The 20,364-nt window shown below is 48.1% G+C and overlaps 1 protein-coding gene across 6 annotated transcripts in view; it reads left to right on the top strand.

The window, feature by feature from the left end:
• Nucleotides 1–4,165: 4,165 nt before the first annotated feature.
• PODXL (podocalyxin like) overlaps nt 4,166–20,364 on the top strand; it is a 78,282-nt gene continuing 62,083 nt past the window's right edge. For 2 of the 6 annotated variants that reach the window (XR_014538765.1, XM_083572964.1), the window contains exon 1: nt 4,166–4,766. Coding sequence is in view for 4 of the 6 variants with exons in the window: in XM_083572964.1 (XP_083429090.1) it covers nt 4,682–4,766 (85 nt within the window). In the remaining 2 variants the exon portion in view is untranslated. The remainder of the gene's footprint in view (nt 4,767–20,364) is intronic. The other 4 variants (XR_014538766.1, XM_083572963.1, XM_083572962.1 and 1 more) reach the window with 2 other exon arrangements.

Raw genomic sequence — 20,364 nt, 5'->3', positions numbered from 1 at the left:
ATTAAGGATGACATGTTTTTGGATAATATGTCTTGTTTAAATCTTTAACAAAATTATTTTTTCTAAAAAAGAGAGAGGTAGAAATACTATTCTCTATCCCTTTTCTCCATGCAATGCATATTTTTAAAAACTTCCTTGCCATTTCTCTAAACTGGGGGAAGCCAATTAGAACTTTGACACTGCCCATTTTAACTGGGCTTAACATTTTAATCCATGCATTACAATCTGCATTAATTTCATGAAACAGCTGGGGGGAGGGTTAAACATGATAAAATGTTCTGTGGGAAAATACAGCAGCAGAACATTTTTCTGCTCCTCGCGTGTTTGTATGTAACATGTAGTTTGGCTGCTACTCAATATCCGGTATGTCAGAGGCAGCTACCGGGAGCCTTCCAGCCTGGTGACACCAACGCCTTGATACTGAGTGGTACCACTGGCAAAGCTTAAATCAGTAGCTGATCAACATCTGGCCTAAATGCCCCATCACAATATGGCACAGCTAGGAAGACAATGGGCCCAATTCACAGCCACGGGTCTGCATTGCTTCTGTCTGTACATTTCATCTGAGCTGTGCAACACTGGCCAGACAGCTGATCATCCGGGAAAGTCTGGATTCTTATTGGGTTGAATCCACAGCTAAGGGAGGTGGGGAAGCCATATGAACATGGAAATCTGCCTTGTACCAAGTCAGATCATTGATCCATTGTAGCTCGATATTGCCTACACCTAGGGTAGCCAATAGGAAGCCTTCCAGAGCAGGCATCCCCAAACTCGCCCTCCAGATTTTTGGGACTACAACTCCCATCATCCCTAGCTAACAGGACCAGTGGTCAGGGATGATGGGAATTGTAGTCCCCAAACATCTGGAGGGCTGAGTTTGGGGATGCCTGTTCCAGAGGGTGTTGCACTCCAACTCCCATCATTCCTGTCCATTGGCTGGGTTGGCTGGGGTTGACAGGAGCTGTGGTCAACATCTGGAGAGCACAATGTTACCTACCCCATGATCTACACCAGGGTTTCCCAAACTTGGGTCTCCAGCTGTTTTGGACTACAGTTCCCACCATCCCTGACCACTGGTCCTGCTAGCTAGGGATGATGGGAGTTGTAGTCCAAAAACAGCTGGAGACCCAATGCCAGACACTGACTGGCAATGGTTTCAGACAAGGGTCTCTCCCAACCCTACTTACAGATTCCAGGGACTGAACATGTACTTTTGGCATGTCCAGGATGTTACCAGATGTCCCTGTTTCCCAGGGAGAGTCCCCGGATTTACAGCTTTCTCAGCATTCACATGTACATAGCAAACAATAAGTGTCCCCGGATTCACTGAAAAAAATCTGGTAACCTTACTCTACCATGGAGCAATGGGCTCTCTCGGTTGGGACATGACTGGACAAGTCGCCATCTCTTGGCCTCAGTCCTCCTACCTGTGAAATGGGAACAGCAGTGAACATAAGTAGCCACAGGTGACTGACCAGGCCACATATTAGCAGCTGGAGAATCTGGTATTGAGGAGGCCATTACTAGTCCCTTTGCTTCTCTGGGTTTCTATTCAGATAAAGGGATGAGGTAAAATGATCGCCATATGGAGCAAGCTTCCTCAAACTCGGCCCTCCAGATGTTTTGGGACTACAATTCCCATCATCCATAACCACTGGTCCTGCTAGCTAGGGATCATGGGAGTTGTAGGCCAACAACATCTGGAGGGCCGAATTTGAGGAAGCCTTATATGGAGAGTGCTGAGGTTAAACAGATTTCTAATGTGCTTACTTGTACCTTGTGGTAAGTAGCTACTTGCTACATGGTGGTCTGTGTTCGCAGTGGGATCGCTAAAGAGCCATGCGGGGACCGAGCATGGTCAGCAGTCAGAGAATGCCACATATCTGTTGGAGGACGAAAAGCAAAAGAGAGGGCCCTCTGCCTGGTTCCCTGTAGTTTGCTTCTCACAATGAGGGAACCACCAGAAGGTCCTCGGCGCTGGACCTCAGTGTCCAGGCTGAACAATGGGGGTGGAGACGCTCCTTCAGGTCTACTGGCTGAGGCCGTTTAGGGTTTTAAAGGTCAACACCAACACTTTGAATTGTGCTTGGAAACGTACTGGGAGCAATGACTTGTATCGTGTTAGGAGATGGAAAGAAAAAGGAGGGGGGTTAATATGACGGAATGCAATATCCTGGGAAAGGGCTTAGAGATGAATGGATGGCCTCCTAAATGGAAGAGCTTCACTCTGCAACCTTTTGCTCCAGCAGGTCCAGTTGCTGCAATCACTTCTAGCCTTTCCTCATGAGGACCAGCCGCCATTAGCAAACCATTAATTTGTCTAACCCCCCCCCCTTTAAACCTAGCTAAGCGAATGGCCATTAATCAACACGTCTTGTGGCAGCAAATGCCACAAATCAATTAGGCACAGTGTGAAGAAATCCTTTCCTCGGGGACCCTGAAAAGTATCCAGTTACCTTGGAGATCTCTCAGGCTGATCTCTGCATTTCCCACAATTTCAGTTCTTCATGCCCGTTTGTTCTCACGGAAAATGACTGTCCTCTTCGGCCAGGACATGCACAGCTCAAGGACATTGCTAGCAGCCGGTGGTTGCACATGTGATATTAGACGGTGTAATTAAACTGAAAGGCAGGCATAGGAGACCTCAGCCTCCAGATGTTTTGTGACTACAACTCCCATGATCCCTAGCTAACAGGACCAGTGGTCAAGGATGATGGGAATTGTAGTCCCAAAAACATCTGGAGGGCCAAGGTGGCCTATGACTCGGCTGCATTTGAGAAACATGTTTTGATTGTGCCATAAAGCTAAAACTATATCACCTTCCTAGGAGTTCTAGTGGCAACAGAGCCCGGAAAGGGTCGAGTTCAAGTTCAGCATGTCCAAAAGGGAACTGATTCCAGTTCATGTCCGACCCTTTACAAGACAAACTGGTTTGGTTCCCATTCAACTGACAGCGCAATCCACCTCCATCCAAATGATCTCCGGTGGCAATTTCTTCCCAGCATACAGGATGTTGCAAGCGTAAAAAGAATAAGGAAATGTCAAAATGCACATGCATTGGAATTGTTTGATATGTTTTCCCCAGCAATGGTGATCTTCAAGCTTAACAGTTCAAAGATTAGTCTAGGGTAGTATTTGATTGTTATGTTCCTGCGTTGAGAACCAGGAGAGATGGGAGGGTGCTAAGTGCTTAACCCAGCCTCTTGGTGTGAGACAGACCCTCCAAACGTCCCTATTTTCCAGGGACACACTTACAGAAGCAGTCCTGGTTTCTGATTTAATCCCGGAATGTCCTGCTTTTCCTTAGGATGTCCCTATTCTCATCAGGGGGACGCGGGTGGCGCTGTGGTCTAAACCACTGAGCCTCTTGGGCTTGCCAATCGGAAGGTCACCGGTTCGAATCCCCGCGATGGGCTGAGCTCCCATTTTTCGGTCCCTGCTCCTGCCCACCTAGCAGTTTGAAAGCACGTCAAAGTGCAAGTAGATAAATAGGTACCACTCTGGCGGGAAGGTAAACGGCGTTTCCATGCGCTGCTTTGGTTTGCCAGAAGCGGCTTAGTCCTGCTGGCCACATGACCCAGAAGCTGTATGCTGGCTCCCTCGGCCAATAAAGTGAGATGAGCGCTGCAACCCCAGAGTCGTCCGCGACTGGACCTAATGGTCAGGGGTCCCTTTACCTTTTATCTTTATTCTCATCAGAGAAATGTTGGAGGGTATGGAGTTATGCAAGCCCTGAGCCAAGGAGATAAGTAACTACACAGCCTTTAGAAGACATCTGAAGGCAGCCATGAATAGGATTTTTTTTAATGTCTAATGTCTGATTATATTATATATATATATGTTGGAAGCTGCCCAGAGTGGCTGGGGAAACCCAATCAGAGGGGCAGGATAGAGTAATAATAATAATACTAGAATAGGACGTTACTATTTTAATTGGAGAAATGTTGGAGGGCATGCGATTTTATGATTCAGCTCACCGACATAATAATTGGAAAGGGGTGGGGAATCTGCAGTTTGACCCTCAAGCCTGGCCAAGAGAAACCCACTCCCTTGCAGAGAAAAAAAGAGAGTGGGCGGGATCCAACGGACAGGCAGGCGCTCTGGCCAATCGCCGCTCGGGAAAACCCCCAGCCATTCAGGGAGCCGGTTTGGAGAGCTACGGACCAATCAGGGCGCCGTCTCCTTCCTCGGCGTTCGATCGTAGTAGCCGGGTCCCAGCTTGCGGGATCGCAGTCCGGGCAGCAGCAGCAACGGCAGCTAAGGCGTCTGATGCGTCCGCGAACAAAGGCAGCTGTGCGCAATCGGGACTAGCAGCGTGCGCAGTCAGCCAAAGGCGGACGAGGAGCAAAGGAAGCCGTGCGCTCTGCGGTAATTGGTGGTGCAACGCCGGGCTCGCTCCGCAGCTGGAAGCGCAGGATCGGCTGGTTTGCGGGTCCCGGATCTTGACCCCCCATTGCCAAGCAGATCTCCGGGAAAAGAGGCGAGGGGGATCCCGAGGAAACGGGGACAACAAAGGAAGGGAAAGGAGAAGGCAACGTGCGCTTGGCGTCGCCCCACCAGCTCGCCGCTTTCTGCTTCCCTCCTCCTCCACCCCCAGGAAAGGACTGATCCTGCCGGGGGTCGGATCTCCGGCAAAGTTCGCCCGACGAGGCATCCCGGCCGGCGGGTCCGCGCTCTTCCCATGCGCAGAGGGGAACCCGGAGCAGCGCTCGCCATGCGCTCGGCGCTCCTGCTGCTGTTGCTCGGCGTAATCTCCTCCTGCAGGGGTGAGTAAGGGCACTTTGCCAGTTGGGATCCAAGGGGAAGCGGGGCGGCGGGGCAGGGGATCGCGAGGCTCCTGGCCCGCGAGCGTGCGGGGTTGTTGATTTCCAGGGAGGGGGGAGCACGTTGGCATCGCCTCCAAATGGGTGCAGTTCTTGGAGAGGAAGGAGCGTGGAACACTTGCTTGGCGTGCAGAAGGTCCCAGGTACAGTTCCCGGCGTCCCCCAGTAAGGCTGGGATAGATTTCTGCCTGAAACCCTGGAGAGCTGCTGCCAGCCAGTGAAGGCAGTGCAGAGGTAGATGGTATGACTATGTATAAGGCTTCTTCCCACCCACCCACCCAGGCTGTGATAGTAACATAGGAAGCTGTTTTCTCATCAGTCAAAGAGTTGGTCTCTTTAGCTTAGTAATGCCTACACTGACTGGCAGCTTCTCTCCAGGATTTTGCCCACCCCAACTGGGAGACGCCAGGATTCGAACTTGGGACCTTTTGCACACCGAGTGCGAGCTCCACCGCTGAGTCGCAGCCTTTTCCCCAGTGACTTGACCCGCAGGTGTCAAAGGGCTGGGAAGGCAAGGATGGGGTCACCTGTCCTTAGAGCTGTATTTGTGAGGAACTCTCCCCCCGATACACAGAAATGGATAAATCTGCAAACACTTGTGGACCTGGGTGTACTCTATGCATTCGATCCAGTTCTGGGACCCACAGCAACACTCTTACCCAGCACAAAATTCTGGTGGTTGAAGTCAATGGGCCTCGTAGGAGCTAGCTGCTGCCACTGTTCCGCTTTAGAATATCGAAAGTGTTTCTTGAGAAGGGTGTTTCTGAGCATGTGCAGTGAGTTTCCTCCTTGAATAACCACAGCTGACATCGAGGTTAGAGACCGGGATTCCAAGTAGGAGGAAAGAGCATGTTTGTTTTGCTTTAAAGGCATATCAGTAATATTCGTTTTACAGTTCCTCAGCTTAATTCCTTTTGAGCAGAGATTGGGGTGTCTTCATTGTCTGCCTTGCGCGTGCCAATGGGACGTTTTTGAAACCAACGTGGGCGATAAGGGGGTATTGGTTCACTTAAATATGCTGATACTTTAGAGCAGAGCTCACCATCCCCAGGTGAAACATAAAGGAGGGACAGTATAAGTCTCTTTTATCCTGTATTTTTATCTTGTGAACCGCCCTGAGATCTTTGGATGAAGGGTGGTATATAAATGTACTGAATAATAATAATATTAGCTGGGTTTTAGACAATCATGTCTTGGAGTATTAATTTTATAGAGAGATATTTTGCCAAATCCATGTGCCAGATTGCATCCTGCCTCTGGCTGGCCTATTACTTTGCAGCAGCCTCCTTTGGTGTTACAGCACAGCATCCTCTGGCTAAGGAACTGGTCTGAGCTGCATGGATATGGGTACCACGGCGATATCCTCTTGCAGTCTGTTGTTATTGCTCTGCAAACACATGGTGCTGCTGCTGCTGCTGTCTTGCATTTGGCACTCTGCAGCAGTGATACCTCTTTGGCTGGTAGATCCCTCCAGATTCTTTCACCCCTGCCTTTCTCACAACGTGCATATAACTTGGTTAACTGCGTCTTTCCAATAGGGATGTGATTGTGTTCACCTGGACCCTAAAGCAGCTGCGGCAGGTGTTTCTGCAGCTCCCAGCCAGCATGCCCAATGGTCAGGGATGCTGGGAGAGTTGTAGTCCGCTACATCCGAAGGCCAAAAAATCCCCAGCCCTGCCCTAAAGTCTTCAGGCTTTGTGCATTAGAAGCGTGGTAAAGGTAAAGGGGGGACGCAGGTGGCGCTGTGGGTAAAACCTCAGCGCCTAGGGCTTGCCGATCGCATGGTCGGCGGTTTGAATCCCCGCGGCGGGGTGAGCTCCCATCTTCCGGTCCCAGCTCCTGCCCACCTAGCAGTTCGAAAGCACCCCTAAGTGCAAGTAGATAAATAGGTACCGCTTTCTAGCGGGAAGGTAAACGGCGTTTCAGTGTGCTGCGCTGGTGCCGGCTCGCCAGAGCAGCTTCGTCACGCTGGCCACGTGACCTGGAAGTGTCTCTGGATAGCGCTGGCCCCCGGCCTCTTAAGTGAGATGGGCGCACAACCCTAGAGTCGGACACGACTGGCCCGTACGGGCAGGGGTACCTTTACCTTTACCTAAAGGTAAAGGGACCCCTGACCATTAGGTCCAGTCGTGACTGACTCTGGGGTTGCAGCGCTCATCTCGCTTTATTGGCCGAGGGAGCCGGCATACAGCTTCCGGGTCATGTGGCCAGCATGACTAAGCCGCTTCTGGGGAACCAGAGCAGTGCACGGAAACACCGTTTACCTTCCCACTGGAGCTGTACCTGTTTATCTACTTGCACTTTGACGAGCTTTCGAACTGCTAGGTTGGCAGGAGCAGGGACCGAGCAACGGGAGCTCATCCCGTCGTGGGGATTCAAACCGCCGACCTTCTGACCGGCAAGCCCTAGGCTCTGTGGTTGAACCCACAGCGCCACCCGTGTGGTAGAAATCAGTAAATAATAATGGGTATCTGGGATAAAGAGGGCCCCAGTGTTGCTGGGCAAAACACCTGCTAGTTACGTTGGACAAAATTTTATCTGCTTGGATTTATTGATGTCAGTTTGTCTGCACAGGATTTGTGGGTTGCAGAGCTCTGTTGCTCTCTCTAGAACCTGTCTTTTGTGATGAAGCTTGACCACCTTGCTGCTACACACCACTCTTCGTCTATCTCTAGTTTTAAAAGCCGCTTTCCAACATGCAGAGGCTAGCATGCTCAGCCTGGGGTTTGCTAGACTGCAAAGCATGCTGTGATTTGGGACAGTCTGCAAGCGCAGAGCAGGAATCAGGGACATCTGTTTCCCCCACCGTTACCTGACCGTTGGCCATGTTGACTAGGGTTGAGGGACATTGGAGACAAATGGCAATCTTTAGGGCCACAGGTTCCCCAGGCCTGGTGCAGGGTCCAACCCCAGACATTGTGGTCACCAGCTACACACTCACTTCAGTCGTGGCCAAAACAGACTCTTTACTCACACCGAATCACACTCCCGGCTATGTTTGTTCATCTTTTGAAAACCTTGTTTTCTTTTGCTTCCACCCGTAGCCCATTTCCACAACTCTTGACGCACCGTTTTGCACGCGTGATTTATCCCTATGAGGCATTTGCATGGGTGGTTCTGGTCACCGTTGCTCACAATTTGCTGACCTGAATGCCCATTGCTATTGTAAATCTCCTGGTAATTTTTATTTTTCCCCCTTTTTGTAAGAAGTTAATGCAACACTGACTATGCAAGAGCCTGTCAACAGTTTCTCAACCCAAAACAAATTATTTATCCTGGGGAAGAAGGGTCATAGCTCAGTGACAGAGCATCTGTTTTGCATTCCAGAGGTCCCTGGGTCAAATCCTGGCATCTCCTGGTGGAGCTCAGAATACCCGGTGCCTGAAACCCTGGAGAGCCCTTGCCTGTCGGTGTAGACCAGGCTTCCTCAAACTCGGCCCTCCAGATAGAGACTACAATCTCCATCATCCCTGACCACTGGTCCTACTAGCTAGGGATCATGGGAGTTGTAGGCAGAAAACATCTGGAGGGCTGAGTTTGAGGAAGCCTAGTGTAGACAATAGTAGGACCCAGTGGTCTGATTTGGCAACTTTCTATGCACTGTTGATTTCAGCTCTTGGGTTGGGTTGCAAGCTGAGTAGTTGGGTCACCTGCTTCAAATTCATTTCTGTATGGGGTGCCCCAGAGCTACCCTTACCCTTCCTTCCACAAACAGGAATACCGTGGGATAAGGAAAGCAGTGGATCCCTGTCCGCAAAGAGCACGTTGCATCCCCTGGGTCCCTCCCTGAAGTGTGTGACCCTAAGTTACGTCCCATATAAGGGGGAAATTGCTGTTCACTCCTATAGGGAGAACGTAGAAGCACTGTATTGAAGGCAGCACAGGGGGTCAAAGTTTACCCAGCAGCAGCCATCATTCTTGCTTGGGATTCTGTAGGGAGAGCCCGTGTGGTGTAGTGGTTAAGAGTGGTGGACTCGTAATCTGGTGAACTGGGTTCGCTTCCCCACTCCTCCACATGCAGCTGCTGGGTGACCTTGGGCTAGTCACACTTCTCTGAAGTCTCTCAGCCCCACTCACCCCACAGAGTGTTTGCTGTGGGGGAGGAAGGGAAAGGAGATTGTGAGCCACTTTGAGACTCCTTCGGGTAGTTGCCAGGGAACTGCCATCGGAACAGGGAAGGGAGGTAGAGGATACAGGGATCCTCCGAAAGTCTTGCGAAGCAGTTCCTCTTCCTGCGGTGGGGAAAGCCACGACTCCAGTGGGGAAGAGGGAAAGGGATAAGGGGATGCTGCTGGGAGCCCCAGCACCACTCCTGGTCAAGCCAGCCAGGAGGGAGGCATGCCTCTTCCGTTGCCCACCTTGCGCAGAGGGGTAAAGCGCAAAGGAGGAGGAAAAAGGCTGGGGGTGACGAAGTTCTTACGTTGGGGACAAAACCGGAAAAAGCCACTCCCGGATTCGGCTAGCGCTTGAGGCAGACATGAACTTTGGGGTTCTGCACTGTAAATAGTTTTGCACCAAATAAAACCTGTAAAAGTCAGGTCGGAGTCCTGCCTGGTTACTCACGAGCAACCACCCTAGCCATCTGACAGCAGTGATAAAGCGGGATATCAAACCCAAACTCTTCTTCTCTGCACCAAAACCCCACAGAAATATGGTTTGCTCTCCCACCACCCCAGATCTGTTGAATACACAAACTCCAGTTCATTTGCATGCACTAGCACAGCACCCAATATAACAAAGGGCATTTTGCTGATTACGAATAATAAGTGGGGGTGGAGGATGCGCAGAGTGGCCCTTTCTCCCCTCCCCCTCACCATCTACAAAAATAATAAGATGAACAGATGCAATAGATGGCAGGATTCAAATGTTGCATAGAGGAAATTTTGGCTGATGCAGCTGTTCTCAGCTCTGCAGCGTTGAGACTTTGCTTGTTTGTTAAATGTATATCCCGTCGTCTTGCCGAAGGAGCCTAGGGCAAACGTGGTCATCTGTTCCTGCTGAAATCCACCCCTTCTGCAGAGCTGGTGGTGGCGCAGGTGACTGATTCCCCTTTTGCACCTGCTCTCCGTACATCCCCCTGAATTAGGAGCCGACAAGGAGCCTTTGTTGTTTTTGGAGGAAATCCTGTTGCTGAGCAGTGTGAAGGAGAGGCTGCCTAATTGCTAGTTCCATTGTTATTGATTGGAGGGTGATGAGGTGGTGCTTTTGGTTGGAAATTCTTTGCCCAGGACAGCGAGCTAGACTCCCATCCCCCCCTCACCCCGCCCAGAAAAACCTCTATAATTTTGTTGTTGTTTAGTCGTTTAGTCGTGTCCGACTCTTCGTGACCCCATGGACCAGAGCACGCCAGGCACTTCTGTCTTCCACTGCCTCCCGCAGTTTGGTCAGACTCATGTTTGTAGTTTCGAGAACACTGTCCAACCATCTCGTCCTCTGTCGCCCCCTTCTCCTTGTGCCCTCCATCTTTCCCAACACCAGGGTCTTTTCCAGGGAGTCTTCTCTTCTCATGAGGTGGCCAAAGTATTGGAGCCTCAGCTTCAGGATCTGTCCTTCCAGTGAGCACTCAGTTAGGACTCCATAATCCTCCCCAGCCAACGGAATGGGATGATGGGAGCTGCAGTTCATCCACATCTGGAGGGCCACAGATGAACTGCACCAGTGCCAAGGCAGATGTGCCAGTTTCCCGCCCCATCTCTCTGCCTAGGGTAGGCAAAGTGGTGCCCTCCAGAAGTCATGAGTTGCCACTCTGCCCGGCTTCCAAAAAAATATCAAAATACTGTAATACATCAAACATTAAAAGCTTCCCTAAACAGGGCTGCCTTCAGATGTCTTCTAAAAGTCTGGTAGTTGTTTATCTCTTTGACATCTGGTGGGAGGGTGTTCCACAGGGCGGGTGCCACTACTGAGAAGGCCCTCTGCCTGGTTCCCTGTAACTTGGCTTCTCGCAATGAGGGAACCGCCAGAAGGCCCTCAGTGCTGGATCTCAGCGTCCGGGCAGAACGATGGAGGTGGAGACGCTCCTTCAGGTATACTGGGCCGAGGCCATTTAGGGCTTTCAAGGTCAACACCAACACTTTGAATTGTGCTTGGAAACGTACTGGGAGCCAATGTAGGTCTTTCAAGACTGGTGTTATTTGGTCTCGGCAGCCACTCCCAGTCACCAGTCTGGCTGCTGCATTCTTGTGTCTCTCAGTTCCCTACTTTCTGGTGTCCAAAGCTCTCCTGCCCACTTTAACAACTCTGCTTTCCCCCACATAACATGCCGCCAGTTCTTCACCCTCTCTGGCAGAGAAGTCTTCCTCAGCCCTTCCATCTGAGTTTCCTCAACCTAGAGATGTTAGGGTTTGAACCCTGGATCATTTGCCTGCCCGGCATTTGCTGTTTCCAATGAGTACAACCCTCGTTCCATGTTCCGGGTATTCCTAACAATCTGTCAAAACAGGTGGTTATATTTTCAGGCACAACTGTTCCATATACTTTTACTGCAACAATATTCATGTTAGCATGTCAAATTAGAAACTTTTGAAATCGCTACCTCCATCAGAACACTGGAAAGGAGACTCCATTGTTCTAGAATTATTTCCTTCATATTAGAAACATAATTTCTAATATGTACATAACCAAACATAATACAACTTTTCCACGATTTGAATTATTTGCACTGCCCAAATGCTATTGAACTGCCCATTTTGAATCTGGCTCACTGTTTTTTAAAAAAATCAACCTGAAGACATGTTTAAAAAACATTCCATAGGAATATTAGGGTCTGCCGCCATTCGTTGCTCCACTCACCTACCCCCGTTCCCCCACACCTGGCCAACCCCTCCTCCCTTTGCGTTTCACCCACCCCTTCCTCCCAGCTTGCCCCCTTTAAAGGAGCATCTCCCCCCCCCCCGTTAAATAGCTCTCCTGGGCATCTGCCCCTCACATTACTTGCTTGCTCGTCTGCCTACCATTTTGTCATCACGCTGGAGTTTGTGCAGCCAGTGAACTACAACGTGACGACAGCCTTACGTTTTTATGTATATAGGAAAGATAGGGACCTCAGCTACCTTATACCAAGCCAGACAAATGGTCCCTCTGGCTCAGTATTATTATTGCTCAATGGGAGTGGCTGCCTGGGATTTCACGTGGGGCATCTTTCCCAGCCTACCTGGAGAGGACGAGGATTGAACCTGGGAGTTTGTGCATGCCAAGCAGATGCTCCACCGCTGAGCTACGGCCCTGATTGTACATCATGAATGTACAATATTATACAGTCACTCCTGAATACCTTAAGGCGATGCCTGGGAACTGAACCACAACAAAGGGCCTTTTCATCCCTTTTTAACAAGCTTGGCTCCCGCCCCCTATGAAAATGTGAGGAAGGATCGCCTAGTGGCTTGCGGCAGGAGTTTTTGGTTGTTTTTCCTCCTTGAGCCTGCGTGACCTTGGAGGAGTCGTTTTGATTCTGCTACAATTTCTCGTTTTCCCCAGCCTTTGCCTGGAACCTGTCCTGCAGACTTTTAATTTTACGAAATACAATACAGTGGTACCTCGGGTTACATATGCTTCAGGTTACAGACTCCGCTAACCCAGAAATCGTGCTTCAGGTTAAGAACTTTGCTTCAGGATGAGAACAGAAATCATGCTCCGGTGGCACGGCAGCAGCGGGAGGCCCCATTAGCTAAAGTGGTGCTTCAGGTTAAGAACAGTTTCAGGTTAAGTACAGACCTCCGGAACAAATTAAGTACTTAACCCGAGGTACCACTGTAATCTTTATTGTCATTGTCCCATACAGAACAACGAAATTGGAAAAAAATCTACATCAGACATTCAAAAACCAACAAGTCTGCTATCCCAGGCTGGTTAACCCCCTAAAAACTCTGATACCCCATAATTAAATACAATATACTCCCACAGAGACTACCTTACACGGCATTTAAAACCAAAATCACATTTGCATAAAAACCTGTTTCTCAGGCAGCTAGTCCTAGTCTTTATAACCCTGTACCTTCTTCCAGAAGGCAGAAGCTGAAAGGTAAGGTAAAGGGACCCCTGACCATTAGGTCCAGTCGTGACCGGCTTCCGGGTCATGTGGCCAGCATGACTAAGCCACTTCTGGCAGACCAGAGCAGCGCACGGGAACACCGTTTACCTTCCTGTCGGAGCGGTACCTATTTATCTACTTGCACTTTGACGTGCTTTCGAGCTGCTAGGTTGGCAGGAGCAGGGACCGAGCAACGGGAGCTCACCCCGTTATGGAGATTCGAACCGCTGACCTTCTGATCGGCAAGTTCTAGGCTCAGTGGTTTAACCCACAGCGCCACCTGCGTCCCTCAGAAGCTGAAAGAGATCATTTTAAAGACAGAACAATTTCACATGGTCCAATTGTGGACCTGCATAGAGAAGGAGTTGCCTTGTGACTGCTGTTCCCGGTGCCTGCATGCATTTGGCAAAGCTTGCAAGAGAAAGTACCGTATTTTTCGCTCTATAAGATGCACCAGACCACAAGACGCACCTAGTTTTTGGAGGAGGAAAACAAGAAAAAAAATATTCTGAATCTCAGAAGCCAGAACAGCAAGAGGGATCGCTGTGCAGTGAAAGCAGCAATCCCTCTTCCTGTTCTGGCTTCTGGGATAGCTGTGCAGCCTGCATTCACTCCATAAGACGCACACACATTTCCCCTTACTTTTTAGGAGGGAAAAAGTGAGTCTTATAGAGCAAAAAATACGGTACTTCTTTACGCAGTGCATGGTTAAACCATGGAACTGTAGAATTCACTCCAGCGGGAGGCAGTGATGGCCACTAACTTGGAAGTCTTTAAAAGAGGATTAGCCACGTTCATGGAGGAGAAAGCTATCAATGGCTACCAGCCATAATGGCTGTGCTGTGCCTCCACCATTGAAGGCAGTGATACTGCTGAATACCTGTTGCTAAGGACCACAGGATGGGAGGGTGGTCTTGTGCTTGGGTCATGCTTTCTGGTTTCCCAGGAAAGGCAGGCTGAAAAAGAATCTCATGAAGGGCTGTATACATTCTTGCAACATCAAAAAAAGGTAGCATTTATTAGTAGCATCAGTAACATTTGGAAGAATGAGGAGCCACTGCATGTTGCAGAATAAGACCTTTGAGGGTATTTTGAGAAGCCGACAGCTGCTTGCTAATGTCTCGAGAACCCTGTCGTTTTGATTACTTATTAAATTAAAGTAAGTTACTAGATCTCATGGTCAGGCACAGATTTCAAAGGCAATTTATGGATCCTGTGGTTAGGCACAGATTTCAGGGTGATGCGACATGGCATTGGTAGACCAGTGACAACGAGGCAAGTCAGACAGAGAAGAATTGAGTTCCGACTGCATTTAATGATTTGTCACACAAAAACTCCAGAAGTGAGGCAAGACTCCTCCACCTTCCCCTACTCTGTTCAGAGTTGCCACCTTCTTCTTTTCCCTGATTGGCTCATGATGAGAACAGTTGCATGTCAGGCCGAAATTCATCAGGCGGTGTTATCCATGCTGGGATAAGCTGCTCCTGTTGGATTGTATTTCTTCTTTTCTTTTGCATCGTGTAGTGTTCTTAAAGAGGGATGCGGGTGGCGCTGTGGGTTAAACCACAGAGCCTAGGACTTGCTGATCGGAAGGTCGGCGGTTTGAATCCCCGCAGCGGGGTGAGCTCCCGTTGCTCGGTCCCTGCTCCTGCCAACCTAGCAGTTCGAAAGCACGTCAAAGTGCAAGTAGATAAATAGGTACCGCTTTGGCGGGAAGGTAAACGGTGTTTCCGTGCGCTGCTCTGGTTCTCCAGAAGCGGCTTAGTCATGCTGGCCACATGACCCGGAAGCTGTACGCCGGCTCCCTCGGCCAATAAAGCGAGATGAGCGTCGCAATCCCAGAGTCAGTCACAACTGGACCTAATGGTCAGGGGTCCCTTTACCTTTACCTTACTGTTCTTAAAGGCACAAGAAACCGTAGCAGGGAAGGCATGCAGACTGAGGGAAGCGACTTTATTTTTCCCCTGGAGGGGCAGCGCAAAAGGAAATCTCCACCCTTTCTCCTTCTCTGTGCTTGCTTGTTTTCACAAAGCTTGGGCCATCTGTTGACGCATGCTGAATGCACTGTCGAGAAGCTGTAAGTGGAAGTGATCCCGCCAGACAGAAAGATTAATCCAGATTGCTTTGTGTGCGTAGTAACTATTAGAGCTGTCTTCAGCCTCAAAGGAGCCCACAGCCCTATTGCCCTAGAGAAAGTGAGACTTGCACCTCTCAGCATCTTTCGCTGGCCTCCAAATCACCAGTGGCTTTCCTTTCTTCTGCCCCTGGTCATGGGCAAATCTCCCTTCAGCCCCCCCAGATTCAATATGCAAAGATTAAAAGTGATGAGTAATTGTATTTCTGTGCCTCTTTCATTCAAATGAATCCCAAAGCGGCTTGCAAACAATACAGAACAATAGGACATAACAGAACATCACATAGATACAGCACAAATCATATAAAATGATTAACAAATTATCAATAAAGCAGTTACAAATCAGCAATAAAAAAAAATTGTGATCTATAAAACAGTATTAACAAAGCAGGAAATAAATAATGAGCTAAATCTCCAGCCCAAGTTATATTGCATCATTAACAAATCAATACGACATTGATAATCTATAAAACAACATTAACAGAATAGCAACTGGGGGGGGGGAATAAGCTAAGCATTAAGTTTATGGGGGCAGATGGGGCTTGTCAACCTGCGAAGGTAGCCCATCTAGGAAAAGGAAAACTCTGTTCCGAAACCACCGCTGCCTTGGGGGATATCTTCTGGAGAAGAAAAGGCTCGGGAGCAAACCCAACAAAAATCCGCAGAGGAGGCCCTAAGATGTTTTTTTTAAAAAAAATAATATTTATTGCTTTTCCAACAATTTAAACAAAACGAAATAAACAATACAATACAATACAAAAACACTACATAATATAACATAAAAACACTACATAACACTAACACAGTAGACTAACAGAACTAAATGAAAACAATTTAAAACACACCAAACAGTTTCATTATCTTATCTTTCATTCACTTATTTCAGCGACCTCCTCACACCTCCCTTTTTGTATTCCACTTCTATTAATTGTTTCAGCAATTCCTTTCCATCTTCCTCTGTTTTCTATCCTATAATTATCTTAACATTTCTAACCTTATTTTACTCTAATTCCTTATCACATTTCTACTAAAGCCATATCACTTCATTTCCACCTTTTTCTAACATTCATTAATTTTACAGTATTTCTGTAAATAATCTTTAAACTTTTTCCAGTCTTCTTCCACCGACTCTTCTCCCAGGTCTCGGATTCTGCCAGTCATTTCCGCCAGTTCCATATAGTCCATCAACTACATCTGCCATTCTTCCCGGGTGGGTAAATCTTGTGTCTTCCAATACTTCGCAATGAGAATTCTTGCTGCTGCTGTTGCATACATAAAGAAAGTTCTATCCTTCTTTGGCACCAATTGGCCGACCATGCCCAGGAGAAAGGCCTCTGGTTTCTTCAGGAAGGTATATTTAAATACCTTTTTCATTTCATTATAGATCATCTCCCAGAATGTCTTAATCCTTGGGCATGTCCACCAAAGGTGAAAGAATGTACCTTCAGTCTCATTACATTTCCAACATTTATTGTCGGGCAAATGGTAAATTTTTGCAAGCTTGACTGGTGTCATGTACCACCTATATATCATTTTCATTAAATTTTCTCTTAAGGCATTACATGCCGTAAATTTCATATCTGTGGTCCATAACTGTTCCCAGTCAGCCATCATTATGTTATGTCCAACATCTTGTGCCCATTTAATCATAGCTGATTTTACCGTTTCATCCTGAGTGTTCCATTTCAACAGCAAGTTATACATTCTTGACAAATTCTTAGTTTTTGAATCTAACAATTCTGTTTCCAATTTTGATTTCTCCACCTGGAAACCAACTTTTTTGTCCAAATTGTATGCCTCCATTATTTGGTAATAATGGAGCCAATCTCGCACTTTATTTTTCAATTTTTCAAAACTCTGCAATTTTATTCTGTCACCTGATGTTTGGATGGCGACTCCTTCCAGCAAGTCTGGCGGCCAAGCCACTGCCAACCATCTTGTTCTGCTTCCCTTTGGACCACATCAGCGAGGCGGAGATGAGGATCTTGTCTTGATTTTCCAGAATTTTTAAACAAACAAACAAACATACATCTTAACTGTACTTAATCCAATCTTAGTAACATTGTTAAATGACCTCCTCGAATCCCCCTGGCTGAATTTCAGTGTATTTTCTCATAAAATTAACTTAATCACTTAACAACTTTCTTCCTTTTTATTTTAACTTTAAACATATTATTCTCTACCGTCACATATTTAAATCCTAGGCCTATCTGGCATTTGCAGGTTTTTCCAATTAAGTTATCTTAGGATATTTAACTAAATAGTCTTTGAATTTCATCCGTTCCTCCTGGTACTCCTCTTCCTTTTGGTCGGGGACTCTTCCAGTCAGGTCGGCTAGCTCCGAAAAGTCCATCAGGAGATGAGGATCTTGTCGTCTGGGCAGCCCAGGACTTCCATACACACTGCCCAGGCTTGTGCCCCAGGGAGGTCACTTGGGTGCTGCTAACACAGCAGTTTGACTTCACCCCCAAAGGCACACACCATGGTCTCTTGAGACAGACGGATACCAACAAGTTTAAGTTCTTACACACTCTCTCCATGCCCCCATGACTCATAATCTTTTGTTCTATTCAGTTCATTAAAATACACATACAGTGGTAACTCGGGTTAAGTACTTAATTCATTCCGGAACCTGAAACTGTTCTTAACCTGAAGCACCACTTTAGCTAATGGGGCCTCCCGCTGCTGCCGTGCCACCGGAGCATGATTTCTGTTCTCATCCTGAAGCAAAGTTCTTAACCTGAAGCACTATTTCTGGGTTAGCGGAATCTGTAACCTGAAGCGTCTGTAACCTGAAGCGTCTGTATCCCAAGGTACGACTGTACAGTGGTACATTGACTTTCAAACTTTATCCGTTCCAGACTTTTCTTTTTATTTTATTTTTCAAAAAAATTATTGATTTTATAACACAAATAAACAACACATACAGAAAAACAAACAATACAAACAAATTCTTGTCTTATCCTTATTTTTTCTAAACATTGCTAGGTGGGTTTCCCCAAGTCCCCCCATCTGATTTTCATTTTACCTCATACTTTAACCATAAAAATCTTCACATTTAATCACTTTCAAATAATACTGTTTTAAAATACACTATCTTCTACTTCTAACCCTACAGCCTATATCCACTTCCAAAGCTATTTTAAGATTTAAATATTAACATATTTTTTCAAATATTCCTTAAACTTCTTCCAATCTTCTTCCACCGTCTCTTTTCTCTGGTCTCGGAGTCTCCCAGTCAGTTCGGCAAGTTCCATATACTCCATCATCTTCATCGTTCCAGACTTTTAAAAACAACCCTTCAAGCAGCAATTTAACACGAATTTTACTATCTACCGTATTTTTCGCCCCATAGGACGCACCGGCCTATAGGACGCATCAAGTTTTTTTGGGGGGAAATAAAGGGAAAAAAATTTATTTCCCCCCCAGGCGCTTGTGGTGCCGGCAGCGGGGAGAAGCGCTCTTCTCCCCGCCGCCCGCCTTGAGATCAGGTCCGGGGACAGCGGGGAGACGCGCTGCGCCTCCCCGCTGTCCCCGGAGCTTGCGGGGCAGGCAGCGGGGAGAAGCGCTCTTCTCCCCGCCGCCCGCCCTCAGACCAGGTCCGGGGACAGCGGGGAGATGCGCTGCGCCTCCCCACTGTCCCCGGAGCTTGTTGGGCTGGCGCTGGGGCTCTCCCCTCTCACTCTGGAGGCTTCAGCGAAAGCCTGCATTCGCCCTATAGGACGCACACACATTTCCCCTTCATTTTTGGAGGGGAAAAAGTGCGTCCTATAGAGCGAAAAATACGGTAATGAGACCATTGCTGAAAGCAATAAACAATGTACTGCAGTCACACAATCAGTCAGTCAGTAGCTGAACTGGGTTCCACACAGTCACAAAAAAAAGAGGCACAAAAATGCAAAATAGCAAAGACAGACAGACCTCAGCGTAACACTCAAAATGGAAGTGTGGCACTCAAATCGGAAGCGTAACTCTCAAAACAGAGCACATTCAGCTTCCAGAAAAAGTTCACAAACCAGAACACTTACTTCCGGGCTTGCAGTGTTTGGGTTCCAAGTTGTTTGAGTAGCAAGGCGTTTGAGAAACAAGGTACCACTGTGATGCACATTGTTTAGCCAGCTCAGCCAGGTGCTATGTTCGATGGGGTCCTTGGGTCGTGGGCCATGGTGGAGACAGTGATGATGAGAAACCAGCCCATGCCACTCTAGATAATTAGTAATAATAATAATAATTTATTATTTATACCCCGCCCATCTGGCTGCGCTTCCCCAGCCACTCTGGGCGGCTCCCAAAAAAATATTAAAATACCGTGATACACCAAACATTAAAAGCTTCCCTAAACAGGGCTGCCTTCAGATGTCTTCTAAAAGTCTGGTAGTTGTTGTTCTCTTTGACATCTGGTGGGAGAGCGTTCCACAGGGAGGGTGCCACTACCGAGAAGGCCCTCTGCCTGGTTCCCTGTAACTTGGCTTCTCGCAGTGAGGGAACTGCCAGAAGGCCCTCAGAGCTGGACGATGGGGGTGGAGACGCTCCTTCAGATATACTGGACCGAGGCCGTTTAGGGCTTTAAAGGTCCTTCAGGACCTTTAATCAGGAGGTCCATTCCCATTCGAGGAAGTCCAAGACGAGCCTGGTGCATGCTGGGGCTTGGCTTGCCTGTGTGTCTTCCCCAGCCATCATTTTAAGCCACACAGGTGCTCACTCAAAGGCATTAATAGTCTTTTTTTAATTTGAAAGGATGTCTGAATTGACAAACCGTGGTTTGCAGTTGACTGTTCACTTGAAAACCGTGGCTTGAGGTGGGTTTGCAGACACTTCTCTGTGCAATGTCATGGAGAAGTCATAAGTCAGGGGGCTACTGCTTGGTGGAATGAGAGCGAAGCAGAGTGATGAATATTTCGAAAGACGAGGGCTGAGATGAATTAAAAGGAAAGCAGCCAGGTCAGCTGTTCTCATCCATAGTGCTCCAGTTGGACCGTATTTTTCGCTCTATAGGACGCACTTTTTCCCTCCTAAAAAGCAAGGGAAAATTTGTGTGCGTCCTATGGAGCGAATGCAGGGGGGAGGCAGGCGGGAAAAGCCCCCAAGAGCTGCACACAAGCTCCATGCGCTCTTGCGGGCTTTTCCCCAGGAGGGAAAAGGAACTGACTGGCCGCATCAGTTCCTTCTCCCACCTCGTAGAAAAGCCCACAGGAGCCACACACCCTTTAAAGAGTGCACGGCTTCTGTGGGCTTTTGCGAGAGGTGAGGGAATCCCCCCACCTCCCAGAAAAGCCAGGTGAAGCCCTTTTAAAGAGCGTGCGGTTTCTGCCGGTTTTGCGGGAGGTGGGGGAATTTCCCCACCTCCTAGAAAAGCCAGCCCCTTTAAAGAGCGCACG

The sequence above is a fragment of the Podarcis filfolensis genome (genome assembly GCF_964270895.1).
Source record: "Podarcis filfolensis genome assembly, chromosome: 10".
In the NCBI taxonomy this organism is placed as follows: Eukaryota; Metazoa; Chordata; class Lepidosauria; order Squamata; family Lacertidae; genus Podarcis; species Podarcis filfolensis.
The sequence above is the reverse complement of the archived record's forward strand: the minus strand, read 5'-3'. Positions and strand labels throughout refer to the sequence as shown.